The sequence below is a fragment of the Aedes albopictus genome, chromosome 1 (genome assembly GCF_035046485.1).
Source record: "Aedes albopictus strain Foshan chromosome 1, AalbF5, whole genome shotgun sequence".
Lineage (NCBI taxonomy): Eukaryota > Metazoa > Arthropoda > Insecta > Diptera > Culicidae > Aedes > Aedes albopictus.
In genome coordinates this window covers 48,708,266-48,721,811 of record NC_085136.1, presented here as the reverse complement: position 1 = coordinate 48,721,811, position 13,546 = coordinate 48,708,266, and the positions used below count along the sequence as shown (strand labels likewise).

General features: G+C 40.9%; 2 protein-coding genes across 2 annotated transcripts; one reads left to right on the top strand and one right to left on the bottom strand.

Moving 5' to 3' along the window:
• Positions 1-8,008: 8,008 nt before the first annotated feature.
• Positions 8,009-9,014, top strand: LOC134284903 (uncharacterized). The gene has a single exon (XM_062844446.1). The coding sequence runs from the start codon at positions 8,151-8,153 to the stop codon at positions 8,907-8,909; it is 759 nt and encodes a 252-aa protein (XP_062700430.1). The 5' UTR covers positions 8,009-8,150; the 3' UTR covers positions 8,910-9,014.
• LOC134284898 (protein LST8 homolog) lies at positions 9,002-10,528 on the bottom strand. The gene is made up of 4 exons (XM_062844440.1): positions 10,371-10,528; positions 10,167-10,307; positions 9,400-10,108; positions 9,002-9,257 (listed from the first exon to the last, which is right to left on the bottom strand). Exons 1-4 carry the CDS (start codon positions 10,377-10,379, stop codon positions 9,136-9,138), a joined length of 981 nt encoding a protein of 326 aa, XP_062700424.1. The 5' UTR covers positions 10,380-10,528; the 3' UTR covers positions 9,002-9,135.
• Positions 10,529-13,546: the final 3,018 nt, after the last annotated feature.

The following is a 13,546-nucleotide window of genomic DNA, read 5'->3' as shown; positions in this document are numbered from 1 at the left end:
TACGCGTATCTTGGATAGATCCGGCTTTCGACCAGACAACGCCTCTTCTGGGGTTTGATTGTGTCCCTTCGTTGGAGATCGGTTGACCAAATACACAGCAGTTGCGACCGCCTCTGCCCAGAAGGATTTGGGTAACTTCGCTTCGAATAACATACAGCGCGCTCGTTCAACGATCGTGCGGTTGACACGCTCAGCCATACCGTTCTGTTCCGGGTTGTAGTCAGCCGACGTTTGGTGTCTGATGCCATGGTTCTTCAGTAGGTTCTGAAACGCATTGTTAGTGAACTCCTTACCATTGTCAGTTCTCAGAGTCTTCAATTTCCGTCCAGTTTGGTTTTCGGCAAAACTTTTGAATTGATTGAAAGCTTGAATAACTTCGTCTTCAGATTTCCGTTCCAAGAGGTATATGAAAATTCGTCTTGTCTTGTCATCAACGAAGGACAGGTAATACCGGCTTCCTCCGAGTGATCTTTCTTCCATGGGTCCGCATATATCGGAGTGTACAAGCTCCAAGACTTCATCCGCCCTGCGTCCTTTCTTCGGAAACGGCAAACGAGTTTGCTTCCCCATAGCACATACGACGCAATTTTCAAATTCTCCTTCATCGAACGTAACGCTAGACGCCAAGCCAGACTTCAATTGCTTCAAACTGGATATATTGAGATGACCCATCCTACGATGCCACAGTTGCAGGCTTGATGATACACACGCCAAGGACATTCCTGCGCTCTTATCTTCGTCGAACTTGAATAGACCCTTACGAACATCATGGACGCCAGTTGCAATTACTGCTCCGCTCGGATTGATCACCTTCACACCATCTTTGTTGAAATGTACTTCATGGCCTCTACGAACAATCTGACTAACTGATAACAGATTATTCGACATCTCCGGGATATACTTCACATTATTGACTTCGATGGGAGATTCGTCCGGACAACACCTTGCTGCTAGCTTGACGATTCCAGATGCTTCGATTTTCATCGGTGCCTTGTCTGCTGCTAGTACAGTTCCAGTTGCCGGTCGTTGATTCGTCAGTAAGTTCTTGTCCTTGGTGAAGTGGTCTGAAGCTCCTGAGTCGAAGTACCAGGCATCGCTCTCTTCATCGTTATTGGTGGACAGTACCTTGCAGAATGCATTTCCTTTCTTCTTCCTGCAATCCTTCGCGATATGGCCAAATTTGTGGCAGTGCTTGCATTTTAGTCCCTTAGGTGGCTCACGCTCAGCTGACCTCGGATTGGTTACGCCTTGCTTGCTTTGCCGATACGGGTGTGCGTACTTACCAACAAACGCCGTCTTGTCCGACGATGAACGAACTTCCTGTAGCAGTTTTGTTTTAATAACATCGCCAGTGATCGGGATACCGGAGTTCTCCAGTGCCATCAGCATGGGCTTGTATTCTTCAGGTAGACCAGCTAGGAGGAGGGTCCCAATCCACTCCTCGGATATCTCAAATCCAACCCCGCGTAGTTGGTGCGCCGTAGAGATGATTTCGTTGACGTAGGAATCCATTGAATCGCATGATGAGAGACTTGTAGTGATGAGTTTCCTCAGCAAACCTACACGCCTGGTAAACCCATTGTCTTCAAAAGCGGCTTCCAGCTTTGCCCACACTTCGCGAGCCGTCTTCGCATCTTTAACATGAACGTAGTTCACGGGATCCAGGAGCAAAATTATCTTTGCGCGAGCCTTACGGTCCTTGACTGCATCAACCACAGCGTGTCCTTCAGCTACAGGAGGGGGCTTCACAACTTCCCAGAGGTCCTCTAATTCCAGGAACGTTTCAACGGCGAATTTCCATGTTGTCCAGTTGTCCCGGCCGGTCAATCGCTCTATTGAAGGTAAACTGGAAACACTGTGACTATAATGAGTCGCTTGAGGATTCTCTCTTCTTCCGACAGTTGCTTGGAAACCATCTCCCGATCCGCTTACTCCTGGGTTTGCGGTAAACATTTTCGTTACGTGAAAGTTTTTTTTAATCTGGGCTCAAAACCTCTTAGTTACCGCCGTAGAAAGAACTATCGGTTGGTTCGAGAGTTGAACATAGAATGACAGTTTTATTTTTCAAAGTGTAATATATAGGGTTACTATCAGGCCCGGATTAAGGATTGTGGGGGCCCGGGGCCCGAGCGGATGTGCAGGCCCCTCGGAGAAATGACCAAAAATGTTTTTCCTTATTTTCTAACAGTACTTGAGCACTAGAAAAATAAAGCTTATGTTAGCAACCAAAAAAGGTTTTTGTGGGGGCCCCTAAAATGTGGGGGCCCGGGGCCCGGGCCCCCCCGGCCCCCCCTTAGATCCGGCCCTGGTTACTATGATTAAATCCAGGTCCAAGCGCCTACTACTAACAGTTTTAGCAAAATCTGAGAATAGGCTCCTAAAGTCCTATCGGGATTCTTGTTTTAAACCACAATATATGGTTCAAGAGTACATATTTACTCATTTTTTGACGTTTTTATTAAGGACAAACGTCTTAGAATCCCGGTTCAAGAGTGCATGGGAACTTAAAACGCACAAATCTCAAGAAGCAAGCTTCAAACAATAGTACATTTAATTATTCTGTTCTTGCTCACTTGTAATAAGCTTAAAATAAGAAAATCAAATGCGCTGGTTTTGTTTACGAAGAGATTTGTGCCTTCGAAATCATGAGTAGGTACCAAAGTCGGCCATTGTGGTGGCCATCTTGGGATTCCAACAAGTCTGTCCTTAACCATAGTTGAAAATATATAATTTTTATTTTTTAGCCTTTTGTCTCGTCCCTAGCTTATAACACATACTTTGAGTGATTTTTTTTCACCGTGTATGTCAGATAGGAACATTGATTGATGCACCAAGCGAAAAGAAGAAGAAGTTTTGACATCCAAGCGGTGTGCCGTTTACATCCATCGACCAATCATGCGACGAGGATCTCATCGACGGCACACCGCTTGGATGTCAAAAGTTTTTCTTCTTTTCGCTTGGTGCATCAATCAATTTTTGAAATCCCAGTGCGAAAAATGTCGAGCTCAGTCACACAAGGTTGACCCACAGATAACAGATGTTTATGCTAGTACAAATTTTTCGCAGAATCCTGTGTAAATGTTCAAAACGATATACGTTGGCTCACTACCGCCATCTACTCAACTGATTGCGACATTACATCTAACTTGAATGCAAAAATAGTTCAAAGTTCCACTTTCATTCAAGATCGAATACAATCTTGAATGTAAAATTGCGTAGTGCATGCAATCTTGAAAGCGATCACTGACTATCGATCACTGCGCCATCTCTAAATGATTGCCACATGAGTTTCAGCTGCTCGTTACATACAAAACGGCTGTTGAGCATTTTTACACACATTGCCAATATAAGCATAAACGTCTGTTATCTGTGGTTGACCTCAAATGTCAAAGTAGAACTATTTACCATTTTACTTATTTCGAATTTTCTCATTATTCCTTTGTATTTCAAGTTCGAGTAAAGTACAATTCCGATTAGAATACCATGCTTCAGTGCTTCCCAAACTGTGCACCGCGGCGCCCTGGTGCGCCGTGAACATTTCGCTGGTGCGCCGCAGGGTTTTGAGCCAAAACAACATAATTCAATATCGGAACGTCTTTTTTTTTATTTGAAGTGTTGCTGCACGGCATTCTTCCAAAAATTATACCGACCTTCGAATATTCTTGGAATTCTGGTATAAACAAATTTGATTTTTATCACATTTTTGAATTATCGGAGTTTTGAGAAATTCTTGGCTAAGTTTCAAAAATAGATGAATGGATTTCCTATACTCCAGTTCAGTTTTCGATTCTACCAACAGCTTGTAACTGACAGTAAAAATTTCAAAAATCCTATTACATTTCTTTCCATAATAATTTCCGTCAGTCTCCCGGTCTTTGTTGTATTCTGCTTTTCGGGACGACATTTTTTACTAACGTCACTATCACAGAATACTTCTTTTCGGTTATGTGCAAGTAGATCACATCTCAAAAATAATTTTATTGGACCTATGTACTCCAAATACCTTGCCCTTAATGGAAAATTATGAAAAAGTAAGTAACGATAGATCAACATTCAGTTATTTTTTTTAAGTTTTTGCATTAAAGGCACTTCTGTTTCATTGTTGGACGAAATAGTCATCCAAAACTTATGTGAAAGATAGACATTCAAGCTTTTCTCAAGACATAATGATCCATTATCAGCCTAGTCCTGAACATTATATTTTTGTACTGAAATTTACCACACTACATTCTTAAGGCAAAACTGGACGAATTTTCTATTTTTTTCGGTTTTTGGTTTTTTTTTTATTAAATAACGAAGCAATATTTTCAAAATGGGTTTTCATACACAGTTAGAGGAAGGATCGAGTTATCTCCTGGATTTTTGCAGGTGTAAAACTTTTTCTTATATTTCAAAAACCATATTTTTTTTAAATGTCTTTCAAAAATGGTTTCCTTAAAACTGAAAAACATTTTCCACTCGAAAAAAAAAACAAGGGGATGCCTTGATCCTTCCTCTAACTGTGTACGAAAATCTATTTTGAAAATATTGCTTCGTTATTTAATTAAAAATCAAAAACCGAGAAAATGAGAAAATACGTCCAGTTTTGCCTTAAGAATGTAGTGTGGTAAAAAGTGTGGTAGAAAAGTGAGGAAATACTTCCAGTTTCACCTTAACAAACCCCTTTTTAAAAATTTTGTAATTCCAATAAAAATCTAAGGTTTTTTCTATAAAATTATGTGAAATCATTTAAATGTACCCGGAATTATTATTTTTATGTCTTTATTTATAAGATTTTCAGCCCGAGGCTGGTTCATCTCAGCTAACAGCCGGAATTATTAAAGTATTTCAACAGTTTCACTTTTTTGTTGAATTATAAGGCATCAGCAACTCGTTTTATATGCAGAAATTTTTGATATATTGGTTTACCTTGTTTAATAAATAAATATGACATTTGAAATCCATCAAATATTTATGAAATTTTAAAGCAATTTTTTTTATTGAAAACACGTTTTGACCCAAGAAATTCAGTTTTGATGGGATTTTGAGGAAACATTGTACTGAAAGTTCTTTACAATTTTGCATTTAAATGTTTCAACTGAAAATCGTTCGAAAATAATGAAAATTCTCTGTTAAAAGATGTAGGTGCGCCGCGAAATTATTGAAAATTTCAAAAGGCGCCGCGACAGCAAAAAGTTTGGGAACCTCTGCCATGCTTGATCGCATTATTCAATATAAGCGAGATTTCGTCTTTAATTTTAGGACCCTATTTTTGAAGCACGTGGAAAAAGGTTAAACACTATGTGAAATTGATCAAAATAATAGCAGTGTTTGTTTTGATTATTTTATTCAGCCAACATTTTCAAATTGTTTAACCTTTTGCATAAACTTGTAATCAAGGTGGAAACTTTTTAAATAGCATGCGAAAATATGTCTAGCTTCATCAAGATAAAGCAACATTTCAATTTATTTACACTGCTATTATTTTGAACAATCTCACATAGAGTTTAACTTTTTTTCATGTGCTTCGAAAATTTTCAAATTTTAACAAAATTGACCATATTTGTAGTTCGCTGTCAAATTTTCAGCTCAATAGCTCATAGGAGAACAAAGTTACAGTATGTCAAAGTTGGCCATTTTGTATGGAAAACGGCTTTCACTGCTATTTTAATGAACACAGCTGTAAATCACCGGAAGCACTAAGCGTGTCCGTGTCTTTTAGAGAAAAGGCTCTAGTTATGGTACATTGTGCAAATGAAAACGAATCTGAAGCGATTGATTAAATATTGCAAGTTTAGATCCGGAGGACAACACATTCAGATTTGGATTAAACCTAATCTGAAAATCTATTTGAAAACGCGATTATCTTTGAACATCTTTATCCGTCTATTACACTACTTGATTCATCGTCTAAATCTGATGTAAGTACAGCAGACGAGCCTGCCACCAAGGATGTTCACCTCATTCCATTCATACTCACAAATCTTTGCTGAAGCAAATCGAAAAAGATGCAGCAAACGAATTGTCGTGATCAAACACGCAACTCCATCACCAGTGGGAAGCGATACGCAAGTTCATTGACATGGATATTCGTTGCTGTTCGTCGCAGTTTGGATCGCAAGCGAATGGCGAATGGTGAAGAATGCTGGTGAGCAATCGAAGCGGCTATTATCATAATTAGAAGAGAATTTCTGCATGTAATGCATACATTTTTAGTGTAATGTTGTTGAAATGCTAGATTAACAAAGAAAATACTTAATAAACATTCTTTGAAAACATCAAAAAATCGTATGCACAATATCACTTGTATCACTCACGAAACGCATCACCGCTCGATCGCATGCGATGCGAATGTGGACGAGTAAATAATTTCCAAGTGTGGCTTCCCACCGTTCCTATGCTGTCGTCACTGACAACCCAAATAACAATGAATGCTGAACAGCGAAAGTATTCGCTGAACAATGGCTAGTTAACGGTGTCATGGGCTGAACACAATGACAGCTGAATATTGATCAGAAGTATGGCTTGTTCGACCTCTTTAATCAGAAATACATAGATGGCTGAATATCAAGTTGTATAGAATATTATTAATCTGTGTAACCTACTTTAAAACATACACCAACATGCAGAATAAGTCATCTGTTGTTCAACCTGTAATCGAATATTTTTCGACAGTTGACCCAAGCATGTTTTCGTGAAGTCCACATCGCTTCTTCAGCCTCAATACAGGCTATGCTCAACTTATGTTCTTGGCTATTCAGACACAACAAGTAATGCTCTTATTTTCAATGATATGTATACAATTGTTTGTGGTGTAGGTGCTAGTTTGGTTCAATCCGTTTAGTTAGGTGATAAAATAACGAAGTTCACCCAAAGGTGAACTGTCTCAGAAACGGATTCAATTCCGTTGAGTTAGGCGACAACAATGCTGGGTCATTAGGCCGAAGTTCATTAGGCCGAAGGCCATTAGGCCGAAGGTCATTAGGCCGAATGGTCATTAGGCCGAATGGTCATTAGGCCGAATGGTCATCAGGACGAATTGAAAGTTAGCCGTTGTTTTTACCTTTTCCAACAATGTTTGACAAAAACTAGTTTAACAATGGAACTAGAAAGAATAGCCTATGTTTTAAAGAAGGAAAAATTTATCAGCAGTTTCAGCGCCAAAAACTATTTCAGCAATGATACTAGAAAGTACAGCCTATATTTAAAAGAAGGAAAATTCATGGGTAGAATATCAGTAGATTCAGCATCAATAAAGTATCTTCGTGCCTGTCACACGATACACACATGCAAAATTGTCATTTGCAGAGGACGCTCTCAGTTAATAAGCTGAGAAGCAGGCTTTGTCTCATTGGGGACGTAACGGCAAGAAGAAGTTCTTGAAAATTTGGATTTCGGCTCAGTTTGGCATGCAGATTCAGAATATGGAATTATCTCAACAACGCTAAAGAAGCCAACTGACTGACAGATCGGTAAAAGTGTGAAACGAAATTTTTTCTTGCTAAGCGCAATACTCTAAATAGCTTTAAATGCGTTTCACTATTCGCCTTGACGGAACTCTTTGAGAGAATTGCTCTGTGCGTGAAAACATTTTTTTTTAACATGGGAAAGGATAGGAGCTGCATTTTCAAATGCTTCTAAAATATTTTAGGGACTTCAGATTGAAAAAAGAGTTAATGTTTTGCAATATACTTTTAATTAGCTACACTATAACTGGTTTTAGACAAAATGTTTTTAAATCACAATGTTATGTCTATAATATAGCGTATCAAAATCTCATTCGATAACATTAAGAACGTTTTGCTTAAAAAAATTTCTATAAAGAATTAGAAGCATTTGAAAATGCAGCTCCTATTCTTTCCCATGTTAAAAAAAATTGTTTTCACGCACAGCGCAATTCTCTCAGAGAGCCTCCGTCAAGGCGAATTTTCTCCGTGCAACAAAAACTGTTGCCCCCGTTCAGTGTTCCGTCACTGTCAAATCTTCTTCACCGACGATTTGCCGAAACGTCACATTTTCAAAACGTCGTCCGTCTCTCAACCAAAATAAATAAACGTGTTCGGGTGTGGAACGACGTTGTTCCGCGAAAAAATCGTTTATCCGGCTGTTTTGGCCGTTAAATTCAGTGATTCGTGTTTCATCGGTGACTGGAAGGTTGTACACATCCCACAATGGAAAAATACGCCGTCCCAAACAAGCTGCCGGCTGAGGAAATCAGTATTTTGGCACAGCGCAAGGCTCGGATCAAGCGCGACATCGCCCAGTATGTTCGGAAGCCGCTGCCGGAGAACCGCAAGAAAAAGTTCTGCAAGCCGGAGCTTTTCATTGCGGACTATCGGAAAGCCGAGCGCGACTCGATGAGGATCAAGCGGAACTTTTTGAAGACTGGCGTCCAGCTGAAGGATGAAGGAGTTGAGCACGGCCGACTGATTTTGGTTTTCCGCCATCGAGGTAAGTTCATCTCGAACAAGGAGGTGATGCACATCCTGGCCAAGTTGGGCTTGCCGTACAAGCGGCGGGCGGTACTGTTGAAGCTGACCGAGGGGGTGCACGCTATGCTGAAGATGGTAGAGCCGTGGATCATTTGGGGCTACCCTAACGTCGGAACCGTCCGGGAACTGGTGTACAAGTACGGTCTGTTCAAACCGGAACAGGGCGAGAAGGGACCGAAGAAGATCCCGATCGCCTCGAACAAGCAGGTGGAGGAGAAGTTCGGCCATCTGGGGATCATCTGTGTGGAGGATCTGCTGCACGAGTTGCTGACGGTGGGAAAGAACTTTGACAAGGTAACCAAGATTCTGCATACGTTTGAGCTGCGATCGCCCGTGGACGGTTGGAAAACGGCCCGGAAGGGCAAGCTGCGATCGTTGGGCGGTGAGGCAGGCTTCCGAGGCGATGAAATCAATGACTTCTTCAAGAGGTTACTGTGAGGCGGAGGCGTTCGCGTTTATCTTGTAAGTTTTTCTCCTAGATTGTAAGACTTCTTCCCCTTGGTTCTGTGTAAAGATATAATACCAAAAAAAAATCACTTCATAGAGGACTTCGAGTAACTGGAAATTTGGACAAAAAGAAATCCTTTTCGAATTGGAAAAGCTAGTGTACATTTATTAGTTTATATCTTAAAACTAGACATTTTGCATTGGATTTTCTGATGATCTAGGTTTTCGCTGAACCGTCTCTGAAGGCAAGAGCTGTTATAGCCTTCAGGTGCCCGTGATATTCTCGTTCGATGGATTTCGTTTCAATTTTCCATAGGCGTGCGTGACCATCAGATGAAGCTGTAAAGAGAAAATGAATTACATTTCTTTAGTTTTGAAAGATGCTCATGTGGATGATGTTTAAGCTGGTTTAAATAGAGTAGTCAGATACGGTTTATCTGTGCAATTTGACCAATTTCAAGAGATTTGAATTAGTACCCACCTGTGAACAAGTACTTTGAGTCGTTGCTAAACACCGCATCCCACATCCAGTACTTCTCGATTTTCAATTCGGCATGCAACTGGAACGTGTCCGTCTTATATATTCTCGCCGTCCCATCCCCGGAACAGGTCACCAGTAAACTCGAATCTGGACTAAATTTACACCTCAAGGCGTACTTTTTATGGGCCTCTATCCGCAGTTTGGGATCCGTTTGGGTCAGCTGCGTTTCACTATTGGCGCTGTTTGACAAGCTCCAAATGTAGCAGTTGCCTTTGTTGTTTACCGCGGCCATGTACTGCCCATTAGGGCTAATAGCTATGTCCTGAATCGATGCTTCCACCTCCGGAATCAACTGTTCGTGCACGTCCGACTTAACATCCCACAGGTACACACTTCCACCTTGACTGCCGATGGCCAGCTCAACCTGATTCGGATGCAAACACACCGCATTGACCGGCGTCAGGCAGTCGAACATCCTCTTGCAGGCCGGATTCTGGGTGCTCATGTCCCAAATGCGCACCCGGCAGTCCTCTCCGCCGGTGAACATCCACTTGCCATCCTCCTGGAATCCCACGCGGGTCACATTCTTCGTAACCCCGTCGAAGTTGATCATCGGGTAGCTGTAGTTCATGTCGTACAGGCGAATGTGCTGGTACCCTCCGGCTGCCAGAATCGTCCCGTTGGGAATGATGTCCAGGGCGTTGACTTGCTGGAATAGAGATTGACTGATTGATACTTTGAGGGAAACTAATCCGAAGGTCACTCACCGAGTCCGCATGCTGCAATGTTCTCTGGCACAATCCCGAATATGGTTGCCAAAGCTTGATGGTGTGGTCGTAGCCCCCCGTGGCCAGCAAGGGCTCGTTGAACGGGTCGAAGGACATATTGTTTTGAACGGAATTTTGTTTCTGGAAAAAGGTTTTCAGCGATTTATTTAAAACAAATTATTACCAAAAGTTTCTAATACTTACCAACGTCATTTTTACTATTAATTAGAACTTATTTCTATGCGAATTTATGAAAAACTTCTAGTAAAAATGTTATTGCAAGTCGACGAGCAAAAAAATCGTGTTGTTGTTTACATACAGTTTGACAGATTTCCATCGACCGGCTGCCAACAACGCTAACAAATCTTACACAACCACTCGCGAAAAATAATTGAAGTTTCAATAATTTGTGTGATGCACCGTGTGCAGCTCATGTTTATTTTTATTCTCCTATTTTACTAAATTCATGCTGTTTTTATTCTAATTTGCAACAAAAATATGTGTTATTAGAGTTAATTTTAAATAATGTGAATATTGCAAGAGTGCCCATTATTAGCGTGTGCAGTTCGATAAAGAGGTTGGTGCTGACCCCCGTCTTCCAAAATAAAAGGGGTAGGAATGTGTAGAAAAGTTGCCATAAAAAAATAAATAAATTAGTACACTCTGAAATGAAACAAAACTTTCTTCTCTTAATTTTTAAGCATTTTAAATTTTCTTTGATGTACCCGGACGAAGGGGAATGACATATCCTTTTCTAACTGGAAAATCCGCATTTATCCGTTCCTAACCGTCGCTAACCGCTGCTAACTGAGCACCAGTCAGACGCAGTTAACTGTTGGAATATTTGGGCCAGCCTAATGTATGTTGCGATGTTTATCATCAATGCCCTGCACCTAAAGACACTATATGCAAAGACACGAAATGTTCCAATTGGAATTCCAAATTTGCTGTCAATGTCATTCCAATCGAGCAAGAGACCTGTCAAACGCACTTTAAGGACAGACTTGTTAGAATCCCAAAATGGCCGCCACAATGGCCGACTTTGCAACCTACTCACGATTTCGAAGGCACAAATCTCTTCGTAAACAAAACAGCGCATCTGATCTTCTTATTTTAAGCTTATTACAAGTGAGCAAGAACAGAATAATAAAGTGCACTGTTGTGTAAAGCTTGCTTCTTGAGATTTGTGCGTTTGAAGTTTTGATGCACTGTTGAAGCGGGATGTCAAGACGTTTGTCCTTAAAAGCATTGCTCGACAGCATCATCGTCATCACGCGACAATCATCATCAATAGCAACAATCATCAGATTTCGTGTCTTTAGCATACAGTGTCTTTAGGTTTAACTGCAAGTCCGCTAAGTGCAACAATTTTGCAGTTATCGCACCGCTATCTGTCAAAAACAAATCGTCAACAGAGTTGCGATGTTTTTCGAATGCACTACAGCTGCATTTGGATGTTTTTGAGTGCATTCTGGCTGCGTCCAACAGCATTTGACAACTGAACGATGGCTGTCAGTCGTTGCAGTTAGCGAATTTCATTCGGTAACTGAAACGTAAACATGTTGCACTTATCGAACGTCTACTGTATGTATATTGTTATTGTTTTGTACATGATTGTTGTCAGTTAAATAAACCGACCGCCGCGACGTGCACAGCACACGCATCTTTGTGTTGCTCCGTGTTCTCCGCCGTACGCGATCCGAAACATTCCCCCGGTAGTTTGTTGTCGGTGCCCCTGGGTAGTGGTCCCTCGTGGACAGTATTGGCCTCAGTGATATATCCAACAGGCTATGGGCCAGGGTTCCTGATTTCCACTATTCATCTTCTTCCACACTCGAATACAGTCAGCAGCGAACGATTGTCGCTTTAGTTTGTGTGTTTGCTTGTCAGCGACGACAGCAAACACCGGCGAACGGTGGGAAGCCATACAAGGAATTTGCACATTCGTCCACATTCGCATCGCAAGCGATGGAGAGGTGATGCGATTCGTGAGTGATATTGCGCGTACGAATATTTGAAGTTTTCAAAAAATATTTATTATTTTCTTTGCTAATCTAGCATTTCAACAACAATACACTAAACCCGTATGCATTACATGCAGAAATTCTCTTCTAGTTATGATAATAGCCGCTTCGATCGCTCACCAGCATTCGTCACCATTCGCCATTCATTCATTCGCTTGCGATCCAAACTGCGACGATCGGCCACGAATATCCATGTCAACCAGCTTGCGCATCGCTTCTCACTGGTGATGGGGTTGCGTGTTTGATCACGACTATCCGTTTGCTGCATCTTTCTCGATTCGCTTCAGCAAAGAGGAGTGAATATGAAAGGAGTGAGGCGAATTTACCGATCCTTGTTATGGGCCCAGTTTGGTGAAGAACCGAAAAAGTGCTCGGACAGCCGCGAAGTGCGAAAAATCTTCCCGCGGATAATTGCTTCGGGAACGTTCAAAAATTACGTCCAACATTTGGGGGAGGGGGGGGTCTAGAGTCTAGAAAAATGTGACAGTACGTGTATTGAGTATAGGAAAATTGGGTGACAGAGGGGGGAAGGGGGGTCTAGAAATCCCAAAAAACGATGGACGTAATATTTGAATCTTCCCTTCTCTGTGGTGCCGGTCGGTGGGGGAGTAAAAATTAATTACTCGTTTGGCTAGTGCGATCAGCTGCTGCTGTATGGAAGAACAGTTAAAAGTGAATGGGACACCTGAATAAAAAATACAGTAGATAAACCGAACGTTGTATTGTAACAGTACTATTTGGAACTATAGATAGTAGAGTAAACATAGATCCGCGGACACCGCTGACTAAAATGTTTCAAGCGTGTAAGTAGTAATTTTCAAGAGTGAGACGGTTGAACATGACGTCATGCGCTACATTGATGCTGTCCATATCGTGACGTCATGCTCGTTTGGATACAGATTTTGACAGTTCGTTTGGATACAACGGATTCATCAACACGGATCTATGTTTACTATCTATATTTGGAACCATATTTTTACAATAGACACCACTGTAAAAATAAAAATACAAAAACAATAAGATGTGATGTAGACACCATACAGTGAATTGTAAATAAGATTTTTACGATATATTACACAGGTTGTTAAGTATCGTAGCAATACAAAAAAATATTTTTCTCCATATATATATTTTTGAAAAACCATACATTTTATTGTAAATTAATTGTTCTAAATACTGATGCGTTGGTTTTAATATACCGTACATTGTATGGTACATGTATGGTTTCAAACAATAAAGTGTACCGTAAATATATTGTTTTAATTGTTATTTCACTACTGGCTATACATTCAATCAAATGATTTTGGAATGACTATCACGACTAAGCCTGAGTAGTCTATGATTGCATTAACAGTT

Excerpts from the sequence above, each read along its gene's own strand:
- LOC134284903 (XM_062844446.1), top strand. The coding sequence starts at position 8,151 with ATGGAAAAATACGCCGTCCCAAACAAGCTGCCGGCTGAGGAAATCAGT.
- LOC134284898 (XM_062844440.1), bottom strand. Across the intron at positions 10,109-10,166 it reads CATTGCAGCATGCGGACTCG|CAAGTCAACGCCCTGGACAT; the intron begins GTGAGTGACCTT and ends TCTCTATTCCAG. Across the intron at positions 9,258-9,399 it reads CTCAAAGTACTTGTTCACAG|CTTCATCTGATGGTCACGCA; the intron begins GTGGGTACTAAT and ends TTCTCTTTACAG.